Source organism: Gymnogyps californianus, chromosome 9 (assembly GCF_018139145.2).
Source record: "Gymnogyps californianus isolate 813 chromosome 9, ASM1813914v2, whole genome shotgun sequence".
In the NCBI taxonomy this organism is placed as follows: domain Eukaryota; kingdom Metazoa; phylum Chordata; class Aves; order Accipitriformes; family Cathartidae; genus Gymnogyps; species Gymnogyps californianus.
Window position 1 is genome coordinate 10,629,213 of NC_059479.1, and position 24,532 is coordinate 10,653,744.

A 24,532-nucleotide genomic window follows, 5' to 3' on the forward strand; every position below is an offset into this window, starting at 1 on the left:
TCATGCTCATAGGAGCTTAAGGTATTAGACTTTTATAGTCTGACTTACAGGGGTTTTTTGTTTGTTTTTTTTGAGACAAATATCACTATATTTCTTGCATGCATCTCTGCTTTATGGTTAGTCTTAAATGCTTGCCAGCTTGGATTTAACTTTCCTTTGTCCTCCTTGGGGAGATAAGGAAATGCATACATTACTGGCTGATTCCTTTCAATTATTTTGACACTTCAGCATCTGGAATATCTGTGCAACAGAACTTAATTTCTTAAATTTTATATTCTGTCTCCTGTTCCTTGAATGCTGTGGTACAAATAATGCCCATCATTTACCATGGTTGACTGTGAAGTTAAAGGTGTTTGAAGTCTAGTGTCCTTACTTGTGAGTGAAGGTGACACATTAGTAAAGCCTTAGTCTTGTGTGCGTTGCTGATATCACTCTTGGAACTCCATCAGATAGAAGGCAAATCTGATAATTTTCCCTTTATAAGACCCTCCTCAAGGAAGGAGACTTGGCTTTCTGTTTGAGATGGGAGAAAAAGAAAGACGGGATATTTGTGTAACAGAAGACTAGTTGGTAGGACACATGGTCATAAGGTGGTTTTGGAGCGTTACACTAAGTAAGAACATTTGCCTGCGTGTATTTCTTCAGTACCATTGGCCTGTCAAGTGAATGAATAATCACTGTGTGAAACATTAAAAAAACCCTCAGTTTAATTATGCTGTTGTTGTTCAATATAAATTTTAACCATCACAGGATTTGAATTATAAGGTGACTGAGTGTTTTGCGGACGTGGAAAACTTCTGCCTCCTGACATTACCATATGCAGGTGTTTCTGCAGTGTTTGAGACTACTACTTTTTTTCTTCTTCTTCTCTAGAATCATCTTGCATCTGACAGACTAATAAATTTTACCCATGTTCTGTGTGTTGATCTCAGATTTGTGTTTAGATCGGCTAAAAGTGTATCTTTAGGATCAGGTCTGAACACTTTTAATTTTATACATTCATTGACTTCTGTAGGACTAATTATATAGTTACTGTTGTGCTTAGATGTTTTTTTGGCTTAGTCTCAGCTAAAGCATTACTAGAAAAACTGGCTAGGAAAATCTGTGCATATTGCGAGTTAGGAGAGCAGATCTGGGTTTTGCAGGGGGGACGGGTGGTTGTTTTCTTTCGATCTAGTTTCCAAATAAAATTTTGGAACACTTTGAGCAAACAAACCCAACACCAATATTATGGATCAGCATATTTTTATGAAAAATGTTGTAACATCAGGATGAGGTTCAAGTGTAAATTTCCCAACTAAGCCTTGTATTTCAAATCCAACATGTAATGCATGCAAAGTGTGAATATAAAAATGATTGTACTGGATCAAATAAATGGCCAGTCTGTTCTAGCAGCATGCCTCTGATAGTAAGCAGTAATGAATGCTTAGGGGAAAGTGCAAAAACAAGGCAAACATGATGTTACTACTATTTGACTACCTTACTGCACGCTGCTGTAACCTGACAGCTTGAGCTTTTTGTTTTTCCTTTTGATCATGGCTTAAATTTATACAAGATACCTTCTTACTTCTAATAGCTTCCCCTCCAAACTCTGACTAATTTCCTAAAACTCTTTCCTTTTGAACTTTCAATATATTGTCTTTTAATCATTGTCTTACACTCAGTAAAAGACTTTACTCTTTCTGTTGAAAAGAAACTAAGCTACAACCAACTTCATATTTTTGTAGTTCCTCTTTTAAATTTAACCTTAGTAATCGTGTACTTCTCACTTTTATTGTTTCTGCAGAGATAGTGAATTGAAATTCCCTGTGATTCATAAGCAGTCATGGATAGTGTCTTCTATTTAGTCTTCACATAACACCCCCAATTTAGAGTTTTCCAGTCTAAACTGGTTAAGCAAAGAATTCCTATAATCTCACTTCTAGAGGAGTTGTCATCTTAAATCATCTGCAGTTCTGCATTTAGCAGCTTTCCTTGCTTCTTCAGTCTATTAACTCTTACAAAACCATTCTCATTTTAAGTGCTAACAACGTGCTTCCATTTTGATTGAGATGAAATCTGTCTTGTTTATAGAGGAACACTCTATTCCTCCTTTTTTTCTTACAGTATTTTCTCAGTCATACGTTGGGTTATTAGTCTTCAAAAGGTACCTGAATTGCATAAGCTTCACATCTAGATTTTATTTAGCATAGTAGATGAACTCGTAAATTTTTTGCTCGTTGTGAAAACATTTCTGGAGTAGAAATAATTTTTCGGTTTGAATAAAGAATAGCGTTACTTTTTTTTTTTTTTTTTTTGAAAAGCTGTAAGTACATTTGGTATATGAACGTTGTGGAAAACTATATACACTTGGGTCTTTCTCTTTAGAAAGATCTGAACCCCTGGGACTATTCTAATACTGTTTTGCAATGAATGAATGAAAAATTGCTTGGGAGAGACGTCATACTATCTTCCAACTCTTTATTTACCTTTTTTATTTTATTATTGACAGATAAAGGGTATCATTTCCTATTTTAATAGGACTTCTGGGTTTCATAATGAAAAAGTAGAATCCTTGCCCCACGGTGTCTTAAGGCATTGCTTTCAGGGAAATGTTTTCAACAGTAATATATACCAATTTCACAATATTTGTGTATTTTCTTCTAATGTGAAATTGTATGGTTTTTGTACAAGGGTACACTAAGGGACTTCAACCAGAATGTGCTAATGTGATTTTCGTCAGGCCAGGCTAGAAACCACAGCTGGTTTTATATTGCCTGTTGAGTACTATAGTCGTGGTCCACTCATTGTCCAGAGCAGAGAGCTGGTGCACACTGTAGTTGTTGTCTGGCCCACTTCTGGGTTTCTGCAGAAGAAAATAGCAAAGCTGTTTTTTAACCTATGTCTTTCCACGACCTGTGGTTGGGGTATGGCTGGATGTACATACAGTGGCAGAATTTTCGTGGTGCTCTTGAATCTTCCAGTTCAGATATAACCTACAGTACTGTTCTTTGGATCAGTGGCAGTAGAGTGGGATTCTGTCATTTGTATTTTGTGGACTAGATCTTTGTACTAGCCTTCAGTTTTATCTTTCCAGCTGCTGATAAAAATCAGGAAGAACCTTAGAGCTGTTTTCTTCAGAATGGGATTGTATGAAAGACTGTTCATCATGTGGTGGAGGTTGTAGAACTGTGTGCATCTTTTCTGCACACAGTTATCCCACTCTGCTGAATATTAGAATAAGAGAGCGTTTGTTTAACCTAAAAAGGGTTTTGCAGAAAATGATTTCATGTGAAAGCTGCCATTTTTCTATAATGTTTCGAAAATTGATGTGGTGGAAAACAGAAAACAAACCTCACTATTGTGAAAACTTTCTCAAGCTATGCTAAATTTTTTAATAAGCTTTTTAATGTTAGCTGGGATGTTTAGTTTTAGTTAACTTTATTCCATTTTTCATTCACTTCATTAAGAATGCCAGTCCTGCAACCTAGATCTTTCTCTTTTTGTCTCTTGCAGCTAGAGTTTGCAGAATTCAGCGTCAGCAGTAGATGCCCTGATCTAAAGGAAGGCTTTGTGATACTTTAGCTTGAGAATGTTTCTTCGAAATGATGGAGTGACAGCTAGTTAGCTCACAAATTTCACATATTCTAGACTTCAAGAAGCAAAATTGAGGCTACTTCCAAAAATAATGCCACTGGAAGGTGATGTTTCATTGTACCAGCCCATTTTATTTGATGGGCATCTGCAGCACACTGTGTGGATGGCCTTCCTTGCTGCTAGGCACGCTGATTGGCATTCAGCATGTTGTATATCAGCATCACGTGTTCTTCTCTGCAGAGCTATCTTCTACCCTTTTGTCCTCCAGCGCACACTAGTGCGAGGAGTTATTCTGCCACAGGTGCAAGTCTTTGCATTTGCCTTTATTAAACTGGATGGGGCGTCTGCCAGTCGAGGTCACTCTGGCTGGCATCCCATCCCTTCAGCATGCGAGTTGCCTCTTCACTCCCTCCAACTTGGTGTTGTCCATGCACTTCCTGAGGGCACATTCTATCCTGTTTTCCAGGGTGTTGATGAAGATACTAAATGATACTGATGCCAGTGTTGGCCCCGAGAAATGCCGCTCATAGCTGGTTTACCAGTTATACTTCAGGCTGTTGAACTCTCTTCTTTGAGCCTGACGGTGACTTTGAGCCACTTTTCCAGCCACTTTCTGGTCTGTTTTTTCAGTCTGGTGTAGAACAAACTATATGTTTGTTCCAATGATAATGTGATAGGAGCTAAGCAGAAACACAGTTACTTCATGCAAGTGTTAAAAACTGAGAACTAAAGCTTGAAATAGCAAGGGATCTGTATTTCTGCTTTGTTAAAAGAGTTTGTTCAGCATTTCTGAGAGACCACATCCTTTTGAAATATCTTGGGTTGGGAACCAGAGTTACTTTCAAAAAAGTAGACAGTCGTTCTCAAGTAAATATCTCTTTCTTCCAAGATAGTTTCATGGACTTTTTATGACATAGGTTGTAGTAGTTAACTGATAATTTCCAGGATTTTGGGGTCACATCCCACTTGAATTTCCTGGTCTTTTTAAAAATTTCATATAGTCAGAGATGGTATGTGTTTTTGGAGTGCACTGGTTTTTCATATCTTCTGCATGCAGATTTGCATAATGCAGTCATGCATTGTCAAAATAACTCTAGTTCAAGTATTATGTTTCCATTGTCAAAGATATCTCCTCTTTCTGCTCTTAGGCTAGGCTAAATTGCATCCTTATTTTTGTAGCTAAATGCATTTGGCATTGGTTTTTGCAACTTTATTCTCTTTGTAGCTAAGTTCTAAATGTGTAACTGGAGAATGTCTCGGTTACTGTGCTTGCAATGAAGAATATTTTTTAGATGAGAATTGTAGTTCTTAAGCAAAATAAATACGTAAGTTTTTTTGCAAACTTGGCTTTAGCATTGCAGGTATTTTGTACAATGAGATTAAATTCTAATGTAGCTGTCAAACAGGAAAAGTAATGTTTACTGGGTTTGTACCTTGACTTACTGTTGTGCCTAGAATTGGAGGAAAAAACCCAACAGTTGCACAGAACAAAGACTGATAGAGGAGGGACAATAATAATTGATATTCAGTTGCATTTTAAATGTTCTTAATTATGCAGTGGGTAATATATTTTTGAATTCCTGTCATTTTTCTATTTTTTTGTTATAATTGCATATCAAACAATAATCTTTTAGTATTTTAAGTCTTTTTTTTGTGTATTAATTATATGCAGTAGCATCTGGTAGAACTGAATTATTTTACACTTCTTGCAACACCTTAATTTTTTTAGGAGCATGACAAGAATAACAGTGGGTACTTTTATCTCCTCTTACTGCAGGAAAATTTTTGACTAAAAAGGATTTTTTTTTTTTTTCCTTCTAGATCTTTCAAAGAACAGGTTTACTGAAATTCCTCCTGATGTCTGGCTGTTTGCACCACTGGAAACTTTAAATTTGTATCACAACTGCATCAAATCCATTCCAGAATCTATTAAAAACCTGCAAATGCTTACCTACCTTAACATTAGGTGAGTAATGCTTGTTATTTTTGGTCTTTATATAACATATCTCATTGGAGAGGTGGCATTCTACTTCATCAGGTCATTGAGTGCCCTTGTGCCCTCATTTTTGCCCAGATAGATAAAATCATTCTGCTGTTTTTTTGCATTATCCTTGGTGTTTTAGGGCCAGCAGTTGTTGCTTCCTTTGTGGGAAGGAATTGGCTGCATTATGAAATTTCAGTCAGTAAACTATGGTAACTGAGGATAAGGAGAGTTTACAAAGTTTTCTTTGTTTTTAATGTTATGCAGGCAGGCAATGTTTAGAAACTACGTATGCAAAAATTTGCTGCTCTCAAGAGGGTAGATTACTCTGGCCAGAAGGCCCTACTCATTTTGCCCATTATTTACATCCATTTCTGTATGTTAGCATGCTGTTCTTAAACTTGGAAAACATATGGTTGGATCTTCTCAGAAGAACAGAAGATGAATATGAGCTCTGGAAGGAGAAGGAATCTAGAAGAACCCTCCCCAAAAGAGCCGAGACCCTGTTTTCCACAATATTCCTTGTTTCTTACATTGACTATATCAAGTCCAGAAAAGTATTCTCAGCCAGGAGCTATTTAACATATGAGATTTATTTCCAGAATTTATTTTGAAAAAACATTGATCCTTGGAAAAGAAGAAAGTAAAAAACAAAACACAAAACTGTCTCGAAATCTGCAAATATCAGTACTTATAGTGATAAGAGTAGTGTGTTCTGTGGCAATTCTAAAGAGGATTAATGATATGATAAAACTGCAGTGTTTTCTGACAGAAAATTTGACTTAACTTTCTTCACAGAGCGGCAACAGCCCATTTCTCTTTTGATGGTAATTGAGATGCTGAATACAATTCTTTACACAGAAATAAAGTAGCGTGTAGCTCTAACTGGACATTGCATGTTATTTCAAGAGTCAACTCCTCTAATCATCATTTGCCTTACTATGCTTTGTCTTCATTTTTGTGCTAATGTCTGAGGACTGTTTTTGCAATGAACATGCGGACTATAGTAGTTGGAGAACAAGCTAAAATCCTGGCTTACTAGTTTCAATACTTTGTTACAGAAGAAAACCGCATGATCTCAAATTCTAATTTTGGATTCAGATGACTGAAGAAATATATTGTGCAATTCATAGTAAAGTAGGCAGCTCTTTTTAAAAAAAAAGAGGAAATTTAAGTGATGCAGAGTGACTGTTTCATTGCCACATTTTTATATTAAAAATTTATATTATTAAAAGAAGTTTACTTGCACATTATATTTTTGCTTCTCATGCTCTCCAACCAAAAAAGCCTGTCATATCTGCCTGAAATACAACATAAAAAAAGAGACTGACTGCAGACCTACATCCAAAACTTATTTGTATTGTTCACTTAGAATTAACAGAATAAATACATTACTTTTATAAAGATACTGATGGAAGTTTACTTTCATTTTATGGTGTTAAAATTGCAGTACTTCTTTGAAGCTGAAATGTTGTGAGGATGGAAATTTATTTTTGTTGGTTTTGCAGCCCTATAAACTGTAGTCATGGAGAAAAAGAACGTAAAAAGCTTTGGGTTTTTTTAAATATGAAAACAGTGCTCTGATACATATCAATTAAACAGTAAAACTTCTGGTTTTTCTTAATATAGTGTGAACACAAATGTCAACACTTAAAAGTTTTTTTGGATTTTTTTTCTTCTTCAAAATAGAACTGACCTCTACACAGTTCTACTTAAAGCAACAGCAATTACTGAATTTTTTTTTTTACTTTTATGTATGAAAGGAGTTGCTTTCATACCACATCTGAACAAGCTGGTTTTCCAATGGTTTTTTTGAATGTACAAGTACCTTATTAGAAAAATCCTGTGTATTTCTGGCAGTGGCAGTCTACAGTCGGTAGTTTTTCCAATATGGATTTAAATCAGATTGTCATAACAGTATATTTCTTGTGTACAAAGCAGACATACGTGTATGCAGTTGGAAAATGATATACACAAAAGAAATAAATTTGAATTAAAACTTGCATTCCAGACTATTGCTCAGCAAAGTAGTAAATAGATGTTGAGGGCTTTTTGTGATGGCTCAGGAGTGACGTGACCACATGACATGAGAAGCAATGGCCTTGTATGAAGTTCTGGTTTGCTGAGAACATGAACTTTATATTGATAGACTGTTATATCAGGTGGTCCTTCTGAAGGTATCAGAAAGCGGGATAAAAGCAAACATTAAATATATTATTTCTTTTAACGGATTTCTCTGTACATTTTAGTGTTAGATTCAGTTATAGTACATATTCATTTCATCAAGCGAGATGGGGACCTAAAATTCACATATCTGAGAGAGGTTTTATCTGGTAAGGAATTCATGATAGAGATTGTAGCTTAAATTTAGATGAAATTGTAATAGGTGGAGAATATCTTCTGGAATAGGAGAAAAGTTGTACAATGTGCATCTCAGACTCCTCGTCAGGCTTAAAAAGATGATTATAATCAAGCCTTGCTTGTTCATTTTTCTTTCTTTCAAGTCGAAATCTTTTATCAACATTGCCAAAATACCTGTTTGATCTTCCACTTAAAGTTCTGGTTGTCAGTAATAATAAGCTGGTCTCCATTCCAGAAGAAATTGGAAAGTTGAGAGATCTAATGGAGTTGGTAAGTACAATTGTGAACCGTTGTACTAAGTAAATTTGAACTATAAGCAGTTTATTTACAGTATAATAAAAATATAAATTAATGATTTTTTTTAAATATAGAACTACAAAATGTAAATTCAGTTACTGCTTTTTCTTAGTGTTTAAGCTCAAATTACATGTATAATATACTGTAGAGTTTCAAAAATAGGGTTAAACACAAATCAGTATTTTGGGTTAACTAAAGCTTAAGGGGTTCATAAACGAAGTCACTCTTCAGATTGAGTCCCTCGCTTGTATGTTGTTAAAAATGGTGACTTTTTCTGTTTATCTTCTTTCCAGTAATCATAATTCTATTTATTTTTCTTATATGTTATCAGGAATCTTCTTTCCAGCTGAAGAGTTTATCTCTCTACTCTGCACTCTTGTACAAGTTATACCATTCAATCATAGTTGTCTTGTTCTGTGTGGTTTTTGGTTTTTTTCCTCCCATTTCTGCTATTCCTTTATTTTGGTTGGGGTGAATAGAATGATGTGTAATAGTCACAGTTTAGGTGTCTGTGTGACATGATTTTATCCTATGACATACTAAAGTTTTGTGCTTTGTCATCCATTACTTTCTCTATATTTCTTAATATTCTGGGCTTTTCTGATCATTACTCCGTGTTAAGCTCGTGTTTTGGAGAACTACGCACAATTACTCACCGACCTGGCACTTGGACTAGGTCTGATTTTTTTTTTTTTTTTTTCCCCCCCCCCCCCCCTTTTCCCAGTATGTATGATTTCTTTGGTCATTGCAAGCAATCCTTATCCTGTTTCCAGAGTAGCTGTGTATGCCCTTGAGATTTCTTTTAACATGACCTAATTTCTGAGCTATAAATCAACATTCTTTTTTAATTTACAAGTAATATGAGATATTCCGAATGTTTGTGAGGCTTTTCTAGTGTCCTCTACTCTTTGGTGAGAAATTCTTTGTGCTCACTTCATTGTCACAGGATTTCAAGGTGGGATCACTGCTATTGTTTACAGGAAGTGAATGTTTTTAGAATTGCGGTTGTGGTATTTTTGGCTTATCTTTCAAAATTGTCAAACCTAGAATGCGTGCTTGATGACACAGATTAAGGACATTACTAGAGAGTTTCATTCCAGTACCTGTGTTATACCTGTTTAAAACATAAGTAATATATATACATTAAAAAAAAGTTGACAACTAAGCTACGCGCTAGAAAGATGCTTTTAGGAAGGGAATTCCATCTTAAATTTGGTGACATGGACAGAGAAGAACTTGGAATAGATACACAACAGTTGATCCCAAGCAGCCTGTACTTTCTGGGACATCCAGCTATGTGCAGACATCATGGTTGCCAAAAGCAGATGAGCAGTGCAGTGCCTAAGCTGAAGCTCTGGAAGCGTGCAGTGAGAAGGAGGCTGGATTCGTCTGGTTAAGGCCTGGCTTATAGTTACTGACTCGGCTTGCCTTTAAAATCAGCTTCCAGTTTTTCATCAGATAGGTAAATATCATTGTTACCTAGTCTAGGAGACTAGTCTCTGAAGTCAATTTTATGGAATCAGAAATAAAAAAGGTTAGAAATGGTCTTATATCAGTGTGATTGTTGACTCAGTCTGGACTACATAAATATTAAATTAGTGGCAGAAATAGCTGTAGTCTGTGTTCACTGGGTGCAGCTTTGTCACCCTCTAGTGCTTGTATCCAAAAAGCTGGTGAGCCTGCTATTGCTCTTTGTAAATTTTTAGTTGCATGGATTGGTTCAAGGTTTTTTAAGGAAGAAGAATTTTTATAAAAGGAGCAGAATGCAAATCATTTGCCAGCAGTAGCACAAGAAGTGTTTAACTGATATGGGAACTACACCAGGAACTCCTGATTCCGAGGCTACAGTTTTAATCTCAAAACCAGTCTTTCATCATTCATTGGTTTGACTTTTTGAATTGAGATTCTGAAACGTGAATCACTAAATACTGAAGAAACAATGAGATCTGTTATGGTACTTCTTTCCTTTGTGGAAAAAACAAGAAAGATAGGATTTCTTTTTTTATAGTAGTTTTGATAGCAGTTTTCCTTTGTTTAATTTAATTTAAGATGTTCAGTTACTTTAATTATATCTTTCTTAGGATATTAGCTGCAATGAACTTCAAGTTCTTCCCCAGCAGATAGGAAAATTGCAGTCACTTAGAGAATTAAACATAAGAAGAAATAATCTCCATATGTTGCCAGATGGTAAGCTACTAGTCTTCATTTCTTTGATGTAGGTAAATTAGGTAAAGTGTTAAGAAGAGATCTGATTTTTTTGTTTTGTTCTGTTTCCCCCAATGCAGAATTAGGAGACCTTCCCTTGGTAAAGCTGGATTTTTCTTGTAATAAAATTACAGAAATTCCAATTTGTTACAGAAAGTTACGTCACTTACAAGTTATAGTTTTGGATAACAATCCAATGCAGATACCACCAGCACAGGTTAGTATTAAAGCATTCTAGTTCAGAAATTTGCATTAGGATCTTAAGAAAGAGGAAGCTGTTCTAAGTTATACCAATCAGATTTACATTTTTTTAAGCTGTATTTCTTCTAGTGGGAAGTTGTGGGTACAAACTCAGTATAGAAAGTATTTGTTGGGGTGCATTTTCAAAAGACATGCTATGTAATTAAGACTTTTGTTTGTTTGTTTCCCAACAGATATGTTTAAAGGGTAAAGTACATATATTTAAATTTCTCAGCATTCAGGCGTGCCTCAGAATAGATAAAAAACCAGATTCTTTGGATCTTCCGTCATTAGGTAAACGAATCCCCTCCCAGCCACTTACAGACAGGTGAGTAGTGGGTTTTTTGTTTTATTTTACTTTAGCAGTTGCTGTGAAGTGATCTGTTTATTACAGATAATAGCTGTAATTTCAATACTTTAATTGTTCTTTATTTAGGAGTCATAGTATTTATTTTCTAAGGTCCTGTTACTGGAAGCTTATTTGGGTCATCTGAGTTGCTATGAAAAAATTTCATTGTACTCGCTAAAGATTTGGAAATCAGAACAAAGATGTATTTTTAAATGTATTTATTGGAAAACTCAGCTATTTATTTCCCAAACAGATATGTCAAAACAGTAGATGAGAAGTTCCCATAAATGTCTTGAATATAGAGTTAGTCTCTTGGATGGAAAGTCTGCCTCCCACATATGTATTAAGGGAAACAAACATCAGTGAAATGGATTTTTTTATTCAATTGGTCGAGGTCAAAAAGTGCAGAATATTTTATTGGACTTCTGTACCGAGTACCTCTTGAGTACTTAAATGGGAATGCTTTTGTATTTTCTGTAGTCAGTTGTCTTGCCATTGGAAACCATATGAAACAATACTCTCTTTTTGCCTATTTTCTTAAAATGTCACGTGCAACTTGTACCTCTCTATGTTCAAGGCTGAAGGAAAGATGAAAGTTATGAATAAAGCTTACACAGAACCATCTGAACCATCAGATTCAGTACATGATCTTGGTCTCAGGCATCTGTGCCATAGGGAATTAGGCCACAGTGTCTGTAGATAGCTTCTGAATGCTCCTAAAAACTGCGGTCCACAACTGCTCCCCAAAAGCCTCCACGGAACTTAGGGCCTACAACTAAAATGTATTGCAAAGGAACAAGGTCATGGGTATTATCACTGTAGATCATACTTGTAGTAGTAAGAACTTGTTTAATTAAACTTTCAAGATAATCTTACAATTTAAACCAAGCTCCAGTGCACAGTTGGAAAACGCATCCTGCTGATGCTGCCAATTTTATGTCTTCGAAAGGCATAAACTTGGAGGAAACATTTCATAGATATTCAGGCAGAGTTAAACCATTATGATATGACAGTCTATTAGGGAATGTATGTTTGCTACTAGTAGAAAACGATGTCTGCCAATAGAATTCAAGGAATTGCGGTTTCTCAGAGGAAGCCTTCTTTTCTGAAGACAGTATTTTTGAATGAAATAGAACAATTCTAAAATTGCATAGATACAGAGAGAGTACCGTAACTGATGGTTTCCACTTTAACTTTGCTTTGATACTTCTTAAACAACTCTTGTAGGTGATTAAGAATTTGTTCTCTGCACATGGGGCTTTGCACAAAAATTCTGTATCAGCGACTGTAGATGAGTATAGAGAACATATTTTTAAAAGGATGTTTATTTTCTTTTAGAAAAGTGTAACTACTGTTTCTTTCATTCCTGTGTGGTTTTTTGTGTGTTGTTTTTCTTAATGTAGCATGGAGGACTTTTATCCCAATAAAAATCATGGACCAGACTCTGGCATCGGAAGTGATAATGGGGATAAAAGGTTGTCCACAACAGAAGTGAGTATTTGTCACTGTTGAATTTGTGTAATTTCTGTTTTTTAGAATATTTTTCCTTTGTATTGTGTATCATTTGAGAAATACTTAACTAAGTTGCATTTAACATTCTTTGAATATCTGTACAGTTGAGTTTAAACCATTAGACTGCCAGTATCAGACACAAATTATTTACATATTGCTCTGACCTTTCTGGTTAAGGTTCATTCCAGTCCAAATTTCATACATTTTAAAACTGAATTCTGACCTAAGGAATTGTTTGGATCTTTTAATGTGTGAAGTGTGTAATAACTTTCTACACAAAGGACAACATCTATTTGAAACTTTCTTTTGTTATTAATGAAATGAATGTACTTAAGAAAATGAAAGTTTATTTGGACTAAACTTGAGTGTTGTATATGTTAATCCTCATTGTTGTTTAAATTTTAATAAACTTTTGGATGATCTGCTAGGTTTAAAGCGATGAACAAAAATCCCTACAAGTTACCTGTGTATTTGTAGAAATCTAGATTAAGAAGCTGCAATTAATAACAGTGATGTCAAAGCTGAATAGTGTAGAACAAAAGATTTTTGAAAGAGAATTATTGCAAATGCAGAGTAATTGTTAGTGGGAAAACTGTAGAACAAGGAATATTACTAGTTGAGGTTTTTGAAGAAAATTCCAAATGATTTGAAGTAAAGCTGTGGGGTTTGGTTTTTTTTTTTTTCCCAGTGGTCTAACAAGGGTCAAAGTAGTTGGAGGCTTTAGATAAGAAAGTACCTAAGTACAGTTTTCTTAGTCCACTGACCAGGGCTGGACTGAACAGCTTCAAGTCTTTGAACAAAATACTGTATTTCAGTGTTATTTACTGAACAGCTGTCTGTCACTCCCTAAACCATGATTCTCTTAAACCCCCTTCCCACCTCTCCAAAAAAAACCCCACCCACAAAAAACCCGCACCTGACGATGTTATTTTCTCTGCCCTGGGAGCCATCCCTCATGATAGGGTCAGTTGCACTATAATTTGTGAGTTCTTAGCAAATCATATAATAATGTAATTTATACGTAAGTTCTGTATAAAATGTGACTGTCTTTGCAGCCATCTGATGATGATACAATCAGCCTTCACTCCCAGGTATCAGAATCAACAAGGGAACAGACATTAAGGAATGACAATCATGTAATAGGAAGTAAACTTGATCCACAGAAAGGTAATATCTGTTGTGCGTCTGTTATTTTAGGTAACAGAAATACTGTTGCTTAGGTAATCTAATACAAGAAAATTGCACAAAATGATATGATCACATGTTGGCATTGTATTTTCATCATTTCAGAAAACAATGTAATAATCACAAATAGACAAGGCCAGAAAGAAAGAAAAAAGATTATTTCTAGCTCAAGGAGACATGATTTCATTGTTTTATCTTTAGCTGACATTTTTCATAAGTACTTATCTCTCTCAGGAATAACATTTGGTTGAGAGAACTGTTTAATATCATCTTTTCCATTCTTCATCAATCCTCACTAGACCAGGAGGTGTATGATTACATTGATCCGAATGCAGAAGAGGGAGCTGTTCCTGAGCAAGGAGATATACAGATTGGACCATTGCTGTCTTGTATCAAGGTAGCATAGCTTGACAAAAGAAAAACTGTTCAGCAGGCTTGCTTTTTTGAATTCAAGTCTAAGTTTATTTTTCATTCTGTGTAAGGAACGGGGGAAACATCCCGAGAAATCCCAGAAAATAGAACAGAATGAGGACTGGGGAGGTGAAAAAAGGTAAATCATCTTTTTGGGGAAGGTTTTACTGACAGTGGGGGATGACAGTGGTTTTGTTTTAAGTTCCTTGCATATGGAGGAAAGATCTCATATTGAACACAGAGTGCTCCTTCTTGGACAGAAAATAAGCTTATAGGAAGCGCTTCTTAGGTATTGTCCAATAACGTAGCCATTTCTGTGTCTTGCTTTACTGAAGTCAGGCAAGTCACTAATGTTTAATTTTTCAGACTTCAGAAAGAACAGCTGCTGGCTGAAGATGATGATGAACTCAAAGAAGTGACTGACTTGAGAAAAATAGCAGCTCAGTTACTACAGCAAGAACAAAAACACAGGTATTACAATATTAGTTAAGATAACTTCTGTTAAAATTAATTTATTCTTTAACCTGCCTTATACCCAAAAGTTCTTGACGCCGTATCATTTTGAGAACAGTTTTGTCCAGCTGTTAAACAGTTAGTGACAGACTCTTTCACTATACCTGTCCTGTGTTTCTTTTCATAAAATTGCTGTCTAGAGAAGCAGTGATACACCTCCTACGGAGAGGAAGAGATGAATGTGAAAGTCTCTTGATTTCCTGGTTTGATGTATGTTAACTTTTTAAACTTTTTTTTTTTCAAAGCAGCATACTTAGGTAGGCATGGTTAATGCTCATATAAGTAGATTATTGGTAACACGTTAAAATGACTTTGTCTTAGTTTGTATGAGTTACGGAACCTGCATACAGTTTGTTTGTGACTGCTTATTTTTATTCAAATATGAGGTAGTTTAGGTGGTACTTCCTCCAGTCAATCTGATGCAAGATATACATTTCCTATGGACTGAAGGGGAGATTTGTTCAAAAGTTACTCTGTCAAATGACAGAGCGTATGTATATTGTAAATATATATAAAAAGAAGTAATTTGAACAGTGTAAGTTCATCCAGATGAACTGCCTTTCTCCACTTCATGTTGGGCATCACAACAGAATGATTCTTGCAAAGGAGCTGTAGAACAAGCAACAGGTTAAAGGAATGTAACAGAACAAGTTAACAACTGTGTGAAATGAAGAGCAGGAGGGAATACCTGGAGTTGCATAGGATGTAGACGGGCTAGGGTAGGAACCGTGTTCTCTCTATATGTGGCAAATAACCAGTGAGGTACTTCGGCGAGAGTAAGCTGTTTCCTGAAAGGTAAAAGTTGTAGTTAATAGTAGTTCATTAGCTAAAATAGTTCATTACAGTCGTTCATTATCCCACAGTAATGGATTTAACTTCATACCAGCTTAAATACTATTTTTGTTTCTTTTGAATTTCTGCGTAATGATGAGATTCTGCACTGCTGTTTTTCTTTTAAGATAGTTGAAATACATGGGAAGCCCTTAGAGAAATTGATATCCTGATACTATGAATTGCAGAGCTTTAAAAATTTACCAGCATTTTATATTAGTTAAATATAATAGCAGTAGTGTGTGTGGGGGGGGAAAGATAAAACAGGTTTTACTTATAACTCCATGCAGTGTATTTAAGAATTGGTTGTTCACATTGGGAAGGGAAAAATAAGAATGAAATCTTAATGCGAATACATTCTCATTACCAAAAGTATTGCAAAAAAGACTAAGTGATAAATTTTCTCATATTTATTAATAAAGAGAGAATAAGTGTGTTTTTCTTATATTAGGTTTTTATATGATGGTTATTTATATTGTACGTGGGTCTTGTTTGATTAGTTTTAATACTTCCTGGTTGTCTAATCATTTGAAATACCAAGCCACTCCTCTTCTGAAGTACTGCAACTTAAATTTTACTTGTCGTATGTTGTTGTATCTTAATGCAGTGATCTTGCTAATGGTTCTGCTATGCTCTTGAATTGTTCAGACATATGCAATCTTATTAGTTGTTAAGTTTTACTTCTTAGTTTAGCATTTATATTTTAAAGGTTGCTTATGTATCTTCAAGTACACAAGGGCAAAATCACCTCTGATACAAAATTTAGCCCTGATTTTGAATCGGTAGTTTTGTGAATTTATAATTTCTTGCCATAAACAGCAATAAGAATAGTATTTAGAAGTTTAGTGAAGATATTTCTGTGTTTAGTTGTGGAAAATATGTTCAATCTGAGTAAACAGAATCCTCAGAAAAGTGAGCATCACAAAATAATTTCTTACTAATCATATTTCTGTTCGTTCAGTGTGGTGTTTTTTTTTTAAATATTATGCAGTCTCCTTTCTTTTTGCTTGCTATGCTAATGACTTCCCTGTCCTCTCCCATCAACCTGTCCCGCTTCCTTCTTCCGTCTTTGGCTTTGGTGTACATGAAATATGAACACAGACGAAGGCCATTAAGCTATAGAACTTCATTCAGTGAAAAACTCTTCCAGAGGACAAGGGCGGCAGGACGTGCATCAAGGTATAAAGTGTTTGTAGAGCTTCAGATTTCCAAAGTTAAAATGTGGACAAAAGAAACAGTTTTGGCCATTTCTTGAACAAAAACAGAAAAAAGGGATTGGCTAAGTTAGCCTAAGTTGTTTTGTTATCAAAAATAGATTGCAATGCATTTATTGTTGTTTAAGATGAAATACTATTTAAGGAAAATATTTAATTAGGCAACTCTCCAAAGAACATGTAAATGAGTCCAAACCTAGAAGCATAATTTCCTGTACCCTTGGCATGCTCTCTTCATTTTTTTGTTTTTTAATATATAGTACCTTAAGCATAGAACCTCAGGCAAAAGTTTTCTTTTTATTTAAGATATCTTGGTTTTAAAGTGATCATTTTCAAATTAGCATGACCAGTGACAATTTGTTTTGCATTTGACAGCCATGAGGGAAGCATTTGCAGATACGCAAACCTCACAGGCAACAAGAAATCTGGAATGGGCTGTGTAGACTATGCTCAGACATGTAGGTGATGAATCAAGTGATTTCAGACTTTGTTACCTTATCAGTTGAAACTCTGTAGCTTACTCTGGATACTCCTGGTCTTTTTCAAAAGAAAGTAGGATAGCTGAGATTAAATAATCTTCATTAGTACCAAATGAGCCTGTTTCAGTTTGTGTCAAAGTTAAGTATGAGTTCTTACCTCACAGCAGTGACTTACTAAAATTGTCTAAATCCCTAAGAGCACAGCTTACAATCAGAAAGCAGAGCCACATGTGAAGACAGTAGACCGCTCCTGAATGAGTTTAAAATCGATCATTTTTTTTGTCTCACTGTAAAAGATTTCTAGTGTCTTTATACACTTTATAGATCCTAGGTAGTGCTTGCTTGTTTAAACTTGAAGATAGCTAACCTTAAAATAGCATTACCGTCATTCACTTCATTTGTGTCCCTTAATCATGATGTTATGTTTGCTCAAAATATGAAAGTATAAGTGACTGAGAAGAGATTCCACTTCTTAAATTCTCAAACTTTGGAAAATATTTTCTAATATCATAACTGGTCTTACCATTGCCTTTCTCTCCCATCTAATCAGCAGTTTGGAGTAGATGTCATGCTTGCATGATATAAAACTAGAAAAATGAGTCACAATGTTTTTTGAGTTTAATGTATATAAATAAGTGTCATTGTGTATGCACTGTTGAGTAATTTACATTTCAAAGTTTGTATGTGTTTCAGAACCCTTTCAAAGTAATTGTTTGTATGCTACCACTGTAACAACAGAATTTGTGTGGTTAGTAGGAACCATAAGTAGGAAATCAATTGCGGTACTAATGACCATCAGTAAGTAATTGGCATGGTAATTGATATAATAAAAAAAGTTTTGGATTTAATGAGTTGTAGTATGACTGGAAACAGTTGCTGGAATCTTTGCACCATTAACACTACACTTAAAAGAACATAACTTTTGAATATGAGCTCCTTGTACTTTCATTTTGCATACTCAGTTTTGCATTGTATTTCCTGGAAGACAGTTCTTAACGCAATTACAGTGGGGTTTTTTTTTTCCCTCTTCCAGCTGAATGAATTATTTTGCCATGAATTCCTTAGTCTGCAATTTAGTAAATTCAGATTAATTTTCTTCACCATTTTCTTTAACTAAAACTTTCAAGTTCCTTATTCCACAGGAAATTCATATTTCTCTGACTGGACTAGTAACTGCTAACCTGACAGATACTGAACTTGCTGTTACTTCCCCGTCAATACTCTTCAGTTTTTAAACACAAAGTTTCAAAAATGATTGTTCGTGTTTGTTTTTGTTTTACAAAGTATAAAAATATACTTTGGTTATAATAAATTAGTTTATAATAAACTCAAACATTAATTATAGACACGTTTTATAGAAACAGCATAGCTGAAAAGTGCGTTTGTGTATATGCTTGAATTAGCTTGAATAGTTTTTTCTTACATTTCATATAATGAGTTTAAAAAAGAAATGGCCTGTGTTACATAGAATCATTGAAATTACACTGATAGTGTCAGTTTTGATGCAAGTGTTGCATCAAACTGTTTAGGTGACTCAAATGTCTATTTTTTTAAAAGCTTATTCTATTGTAATGGTCACATCTTGCTACAAAGTCTCTGTGAATTTCTCATTGCTTTCAGCTGAAGGCATAAGGCTAATGGGAATTCTCTCTAAAAATTAATTAGTTTAAAATAGTATGTTTATATTATGGTTTGATAACCTATGCTCTGAATATTAATTTTTGGTAACACTTTTTTCAGGCTACAGTATAATTAAATTCTGGAATGCACCCTCAAAATTAAGTTTCTGAATACAAAATATAGGGAGCAGATGCTGCAGGCTGTGTTGGTTTACAGGCTTAACTTCTCATAATCCCATTAAACTGAGGTTCACACAGTGAGAGATTTAAACTGCAAATGAGATTACTGAGCTCAAAGTTATTCCAATAATCAGAAGTCTGACTGAAAAATCATCAGTCATTTAAAGTTAATGGTTGTACTGCCCTATGTAATGATAATGAAATATAAAAAGGTGCCTACTGTTTTACTTCCATTGAATAGTTGGTGTTCTAATTCTTTCTGATTCTTAATACGTTCTAGTTCTCCATATAATTTAGTGTAAATATACTTTGATCACAGTTCTGCACCTGAAGTTAGTGTCAAAGTGTAATATTACTACCTCCAAGAATTCAGAATTATTCATTCTAGTTACTGTTCAACATGACACTTATTTGAAAACATTTAAGTGTTACTGATTCTTTTGTTATTTTTAACACTTCAAACATCATAATAGCTCATATCTTCCTGTGTGTGCACATCTGTGGTATGCGTTTGTTACAGATGAGAAAACATTTCTGAATCTCTATGTAAGTTTAGGCTGTTTTGACTGTTTACCATTTAGAAAAATGGAATTTCCATTGGTTCATTTCTGTGTTAGACTTTTCATTTAGTTCTTAGCCTGTTTCTCCATTTTCCACCTCTCCTTTTCCCTACATTTCCTTTGCACTTGCAGTGTTTCTTACTCAGCTACCTTCTTACCTGCTCCTACTGACTGACGACTTCTGTATAATTTCTTGTCTGCTTTAGGTTGACTATCTTCTGTCTTCTAATTTTAGTGAACAGTGGGGCCTTGTGTTGAGGGCAGCATAACTTTATACAGGTGTGAGATCAGTTGAAATAGTACGTATTTAGGGAGAAAAATAAGAGGAGACTTCATTTTGGTTTGAATTATCGTCAGGTTTTACTTCCTTAAAATTCAGAACTTGAAATATTTCAAGAGCTGGAAACAATATTGTTGATTTAAATGGAAGCAGGATTGGGCTTGGATTTCATACGAGTACACACATACATGTTCTAATTTTATGGAAAATGTCACCTTAATGTTCAAAACTTTTTTATTTGTAGGAAAAGTTACGCAGTGAAAGTAACACATTCTAAGAAAAAGGTTGAACTACAAAGCTGTTGACTAAATATTTATTTTTTTCTTTCTAGGCTTCTTAATCATTCAGTTTCAGTAAGCACAAGGAACAGGCCAAAGCAGCCAATGGAATCTGAAAAATGGTATTGATACTTAAATGTATCACAGCTTTCAATATTTTATTAATTTATTTTTTATATTTATTCTGTGTCACTACTGCCATCTTCTGTCATAATGTTTTTAGCTCAAGATAAAATAGAAGCTACACAAATAATCTGTTCTTGAGCTTCTTTCTTTCAGATTAAAAAAAAAAAAAAATCTGTTCTTTTGAGCCTTTAGGAAAGTTGTCATCCAGAAACTAATTTGTGAGTCTGATTATGGCAGCAATTCAGGTGCCTGAAGACAGGCATTCAGTGATGTTTTAGACATCCAGTTCCAGTCCAGAAGGTCATGTCTCCCATAGGTAACAGTCCTGTGCAGATGTGTTAGATCTTGTGTTACATCAAATGGCACTGTAGCTGTGCTTAGGCATCTAAATTTTCCTCCCTGGCAGTCCTTTTGTGCTCTTAAGAGCTGTTGGAAAAGTGTTGCTGGGAGTTCAGCCTGCAAAACCTTTACTGTTTGTGGAGGATGTGTCAATGAGGAAACCATTGTCCACAGGAGCTGTACTCTTATGCTCTTTCTTTGAATTAAAAAAAACCACCACGAACCAACAACAAACAAAAATACTCAGAGTCTTGTCTTTAGGAAGTTGGGAAGTCACAGCTTCCCATTTCTGACTACATGGATAAGAGAGAATTTAGCAAGTTTTCAGCCCTCCCTCCCTTAAGGAATCCTGGATCAGTTCCTTTAATCAATTTGGTCAAGAAATAATCTATTTTAATTTTTAAGTTAAAGAGGGAGAGCTTACTGGCAGCCTCATAATGAGAACCCCATTCGAATGGTGGCTTTTGTGATTTTTGCCAGCCCCATGGTATTCTAAAATCTGTACCTTTAAAAGAATCTGTATCTGCTGGTGTCCAGACCCTAGTTTGGCTGTGAATCTTGGAGACAAAAGCTGTAACTGCTGTTGGTGTTGGTAGAGAGCACTGGGGGTGGTAACAGCTCTCTACAGTTCAGGTACACATCAGCAAAGCATTTACTTGAACAGAAAAGGGACACAGAGTAGATATTTCAATGTGATACATCCTGTTTTGGCTATCTTCTCTCTCATTGGTATCTGCGGTTTTAAAGAGCCTGTGGTTATATGAACCATGCTGCAACTATTACTCATTTGCATTTGGAACTTTCTAGTCCTTGGTTACTTAACAGTTTCTGTTCTTTGGGATGCTGTCACCTATTGTAGTGTACAGCTGTATTAGGCCTTCATATTATAGGGTAATCCAGGAAAGGTTAAATTTACCTTTCCATGTTTTGCTAATGAAACAGAAACAGTTCTGAGACTTAAAAACAAAACAAAAAAAACCTCAAAAACCCCCAACCACCCCCTTAATTTTGAGGTGTGCACACAAGATAAGGTAGATGTTGCAGGCTACTTGTTGTTTTATTGCACGGAATATAGGAACCCAAATCACACACTGCGTAAGGAACGTACAAAGAGAGTACAAAGACTGTCATATCCCTAAAGAATTAACACTTATAGAAGATGTCATAGTTAATAGATACATATGTACCAACAGCAAACCTCAGTTATTTATTGCAGCAATTCTCAACTGGATTGCTTATCAAGTTACTGGACATGATTCAGACAGATTTCCTATGCCTAACAGCTTTGAAAAGTAGCATTATTGGTTTGAGGCAAACAGAAAGAAAAAGGAAGGAAAGGAATACAAAGTAGCAGAAGCTGAGTGCCTAGTTGCTTTCCCTTTAGGATTTATTGTAATTGCTCATGGTGTTATGTCCTTCTTGCATTCAATCCCAAGCTGTTAGCCTTTTGGTATACTGCACAGCTTCTAAATCAGCTGTCAAAATGTGAATGAAGTGGTTGCTGGTAAGATGATAGAAGTGAATGTCACAGAAAGATTTAGAAAGAAAAATTTGAAGTGACACTAAATGTAAACATTTTTATTTTCCTGAGAACTTTCAATAATCTCAGGCAGTCCATGATCCAGAGTGTATTTTTTGAGATTTTGCAGTTTCACTGTCCCATCTTAAAATGTTTTTCCGTTCCCTATTAGTATAAGCTCCTACTTTACTGTATAGAGCTAACAGTGAAATGAAGCATGTGAGTCTTCCAAAAGTTTAAGAATAAATCTCTCGTCAGCTTTGAACAAAATGTTTCATTGGTTGCTTTGAGAAACAAAAAAATGAAGGTGCATTAATATCTCTAAAGATCAACATGCTTAAGAAAAAGCTTTATCTGAATAAAGTACTGTAGTGTGGAAGACCTCTTGTCAGCATATGGTAAAGGAAAGTGAAATATGATTTGAGATTTTAGTCACATGGTCATACTTTTTAGCTACATTGTGACATCCTTATACAGGTAGCCAAACAATACTGTAGTGCTGCAGAGAAGCTGCTTTTTAAGTGTTCATTTTTTTGATATTTTAAAGTGACTTGGTTTTAAAGTACACAAAAAGTAGTAAATTTCATAATGCCTCTCATCTTAATTTTTAGTGTCTCAACAGATGAAGTGAATTCCCCAGTGTCCCCATACAGCTGGCAGGTAAATATTCAAATGTAAATGTGGTGGCTTCATATTTGAGTGATTTGTTTTGGTTTTTGGTTTTGTATTTCTGGCAGAAAACTCTTATACATTCATATGATTGCTTACACACATAGTTATTGTATGTATGTAATTGTGGTGGAAAATATGCTTCAAGATAATTTGACTTGTATGTAATGGAGGCCTTTTGTTTTCAGAGCATATGATACTAGCTTTAAGATCTTGAAACTGAGACATAAGTTTTTACTTTATTGGTTTTAGTATTTCTTTACATATTTTATTGCCTCACCATAATGTTCTTTTTTTTTAAAAACTTCTAAATGGTTTGAATTATGTAGGCCTTTCATTCCCCATACCTCACTGAGAAGCTTGCATGATACAATAAATTTGCAGCGAAACTGCAGAGAGTACTTTTTTATTACTTTGGATTTTAATCCATCAAGTATTTACAATTGCTTTAAATAGCCTGATATTCTAATATGAAGAAATAGTTGGAAATGTAGTTTTAACCTTATGAAACGGTCCCCTCAGATTGTCTGCTTTCAGTTTTCATAAAATAGAGATATTTATACATATTCATTGTTATTTTAAGAATAAATCTATTTTCACTGTCTCTTCAGAATATGTTGCATAATACAGTACTTTGAAAGAGAGTTTTCTTTTACAGCTAATTGATGTGTATAATCTCTTAGATAGGAACAGCAGACAAATACTTAAATTGTCTTACTGTAGTCATCCTTTTCCTGTGCAATGAGTATTCAGATTGAGAAATCGGGTGTGCTAGTGGCTAACTGGTTTTTTGAAGCTATTTATGGCAGCAACCATTTAGGTGGCTTCCTAACATGCCTGCAAAAATTAGGTTCAATGCAGAAAAGTGTTATTTTCTTAAGAATTATTTCATAGATTCTTTTTCTTCTATGAAATATGTTTTAGGATTTGAAAGGAAATAAGTGATTTCTACCAGAATCACCATTAAGACTGATAACACTTTCACGTCGTAAAGCTAGATTGCAAGAGGCAAACAATTCATAATTGTAGTTCATAATAATTTGTGTTAATGCACATGAGGTGTATTTACCTTTTATGTAAAAATAATTCTGAACCTTATAGCCACTGGAAAACCAGAAGGATTCAATGGATGAGCAGCATTGGCCAGAAACACAGCCAGTGATTTGGCAGAATGAAGAAAGACGGAGAAGTAAACAAATTAGAAAAGAGTATTTCAAGGTAATGGGGAGCAGTGTGGGTGGGAGACACTTTTTTTTTTTTTAAATGAGAGTAGAAGAAACTATGTAACTAAGTAAAGGTAAGAAAACCTCAAAGGTTGTCATGCTTTTAATTTTGCATGTAACCTGTAATTTTTTATTTGGCTCTTTTGAGTTAAATAATACATATGTATGTATTTAGGGTAATATGGGAGTGAAGGAAAATCAGGAGGAAAAAATTGACCGAAGACTTTGTTTATCCTTTAAATAAAAGAAAATAATTTACAGTTGTTTTCCGGTAAAGCCGGAAACTAATCTTCAGTCAATGGGCCTTCCCCATCCGTTTTGAGGGATTCTTTTCCTTGCACTACCAAAAAAAAAAAATATACATTACCTTTTTGTGCAGCATGGTTATAAGAATGATTTATGCATTTTGGTTCTCGCTGCATTAGTTTGCATTTTAGAGAGGAAATTTTCTCTGTATTACTTTGGTGCTGTAGTGTGTACCATTGGTCGCCAGATGTCAGTGTCAGCTTATTGCAAACCAAATAGAAAGTTGTAGCAGCATTAGATAAAATTTGGTTTGGGGTATGGTAGAGAAATAGGAGAATT

At 34.9% G+C, this 24,532-nt stretch overlaps 1 protein-coding gene across 1 annotated transcript in view; it reads left to right on the plus strand.

Moving 5' to 3' along the window:
- The window catches only part of LRCH2 (leucine rich repeats and calponin homology domain containing 2), a 48,231-nt gene that overhangs the window by 13,255 nt on the left and 10,444 nt on the right, over positions 1 to 24,532 (plus strand). The window contains exons 2-15 of the mRNA XM_050902076.1: positions 5,398 to 5,542; positions 8,062 to 8,188; positions 10,297 to 10,402; positions 10,501 to 10,637; positions 10,855 to 10,988; positions 12,413 to 12,500; positions 13,577 to 13,688; positions 14,006 to 14,103; positions 14,189 to 14,256; positions 14,484 to 14,588; positions 16,563 to 16,640; positions 20,125 to 20,193; positions 22,667 to 22,715; positions 23,826 to 23,942. Of these exons, the coding sequence (XP_050758033.1) occupies positions 5,398 to 5,542; positions 8,062 to 8,188; positions 10,297 to 10,402; positions 10,501 to 10,637; positions 10,855 to 10,988; positions 12,413 to 12,500; positions 13,577 to 13,688; positions 14,006 to 14,103; positions 14,189 to 14,256; positions 14,484 to 14,588; positions 16,563 to 16,640; positions 20,125 to 20,193; positions 22,667 to 22,715; positions 23,826 to 23,942 (1,433 nt within the window). The remainder of the gene's footprint in view (positions 1 to 5,397; positions 5,543 to 8,061; positions 8,189 to 10,296; positions 10,403 to 10,500; positions 10,638 to 10,854; positions 10,989 to 12,412; positions 12,501 to 13,576; positions 13,689 to 14,005; positions 14,104 to 14,188; positions 14,257 to 14,483; positions 14,589 to 16,562; positions 16,641 to 20,124; positions 20,194 to 22,666; positions 22,716 to 23,825; positions 23,943 to 24,532) is intronic.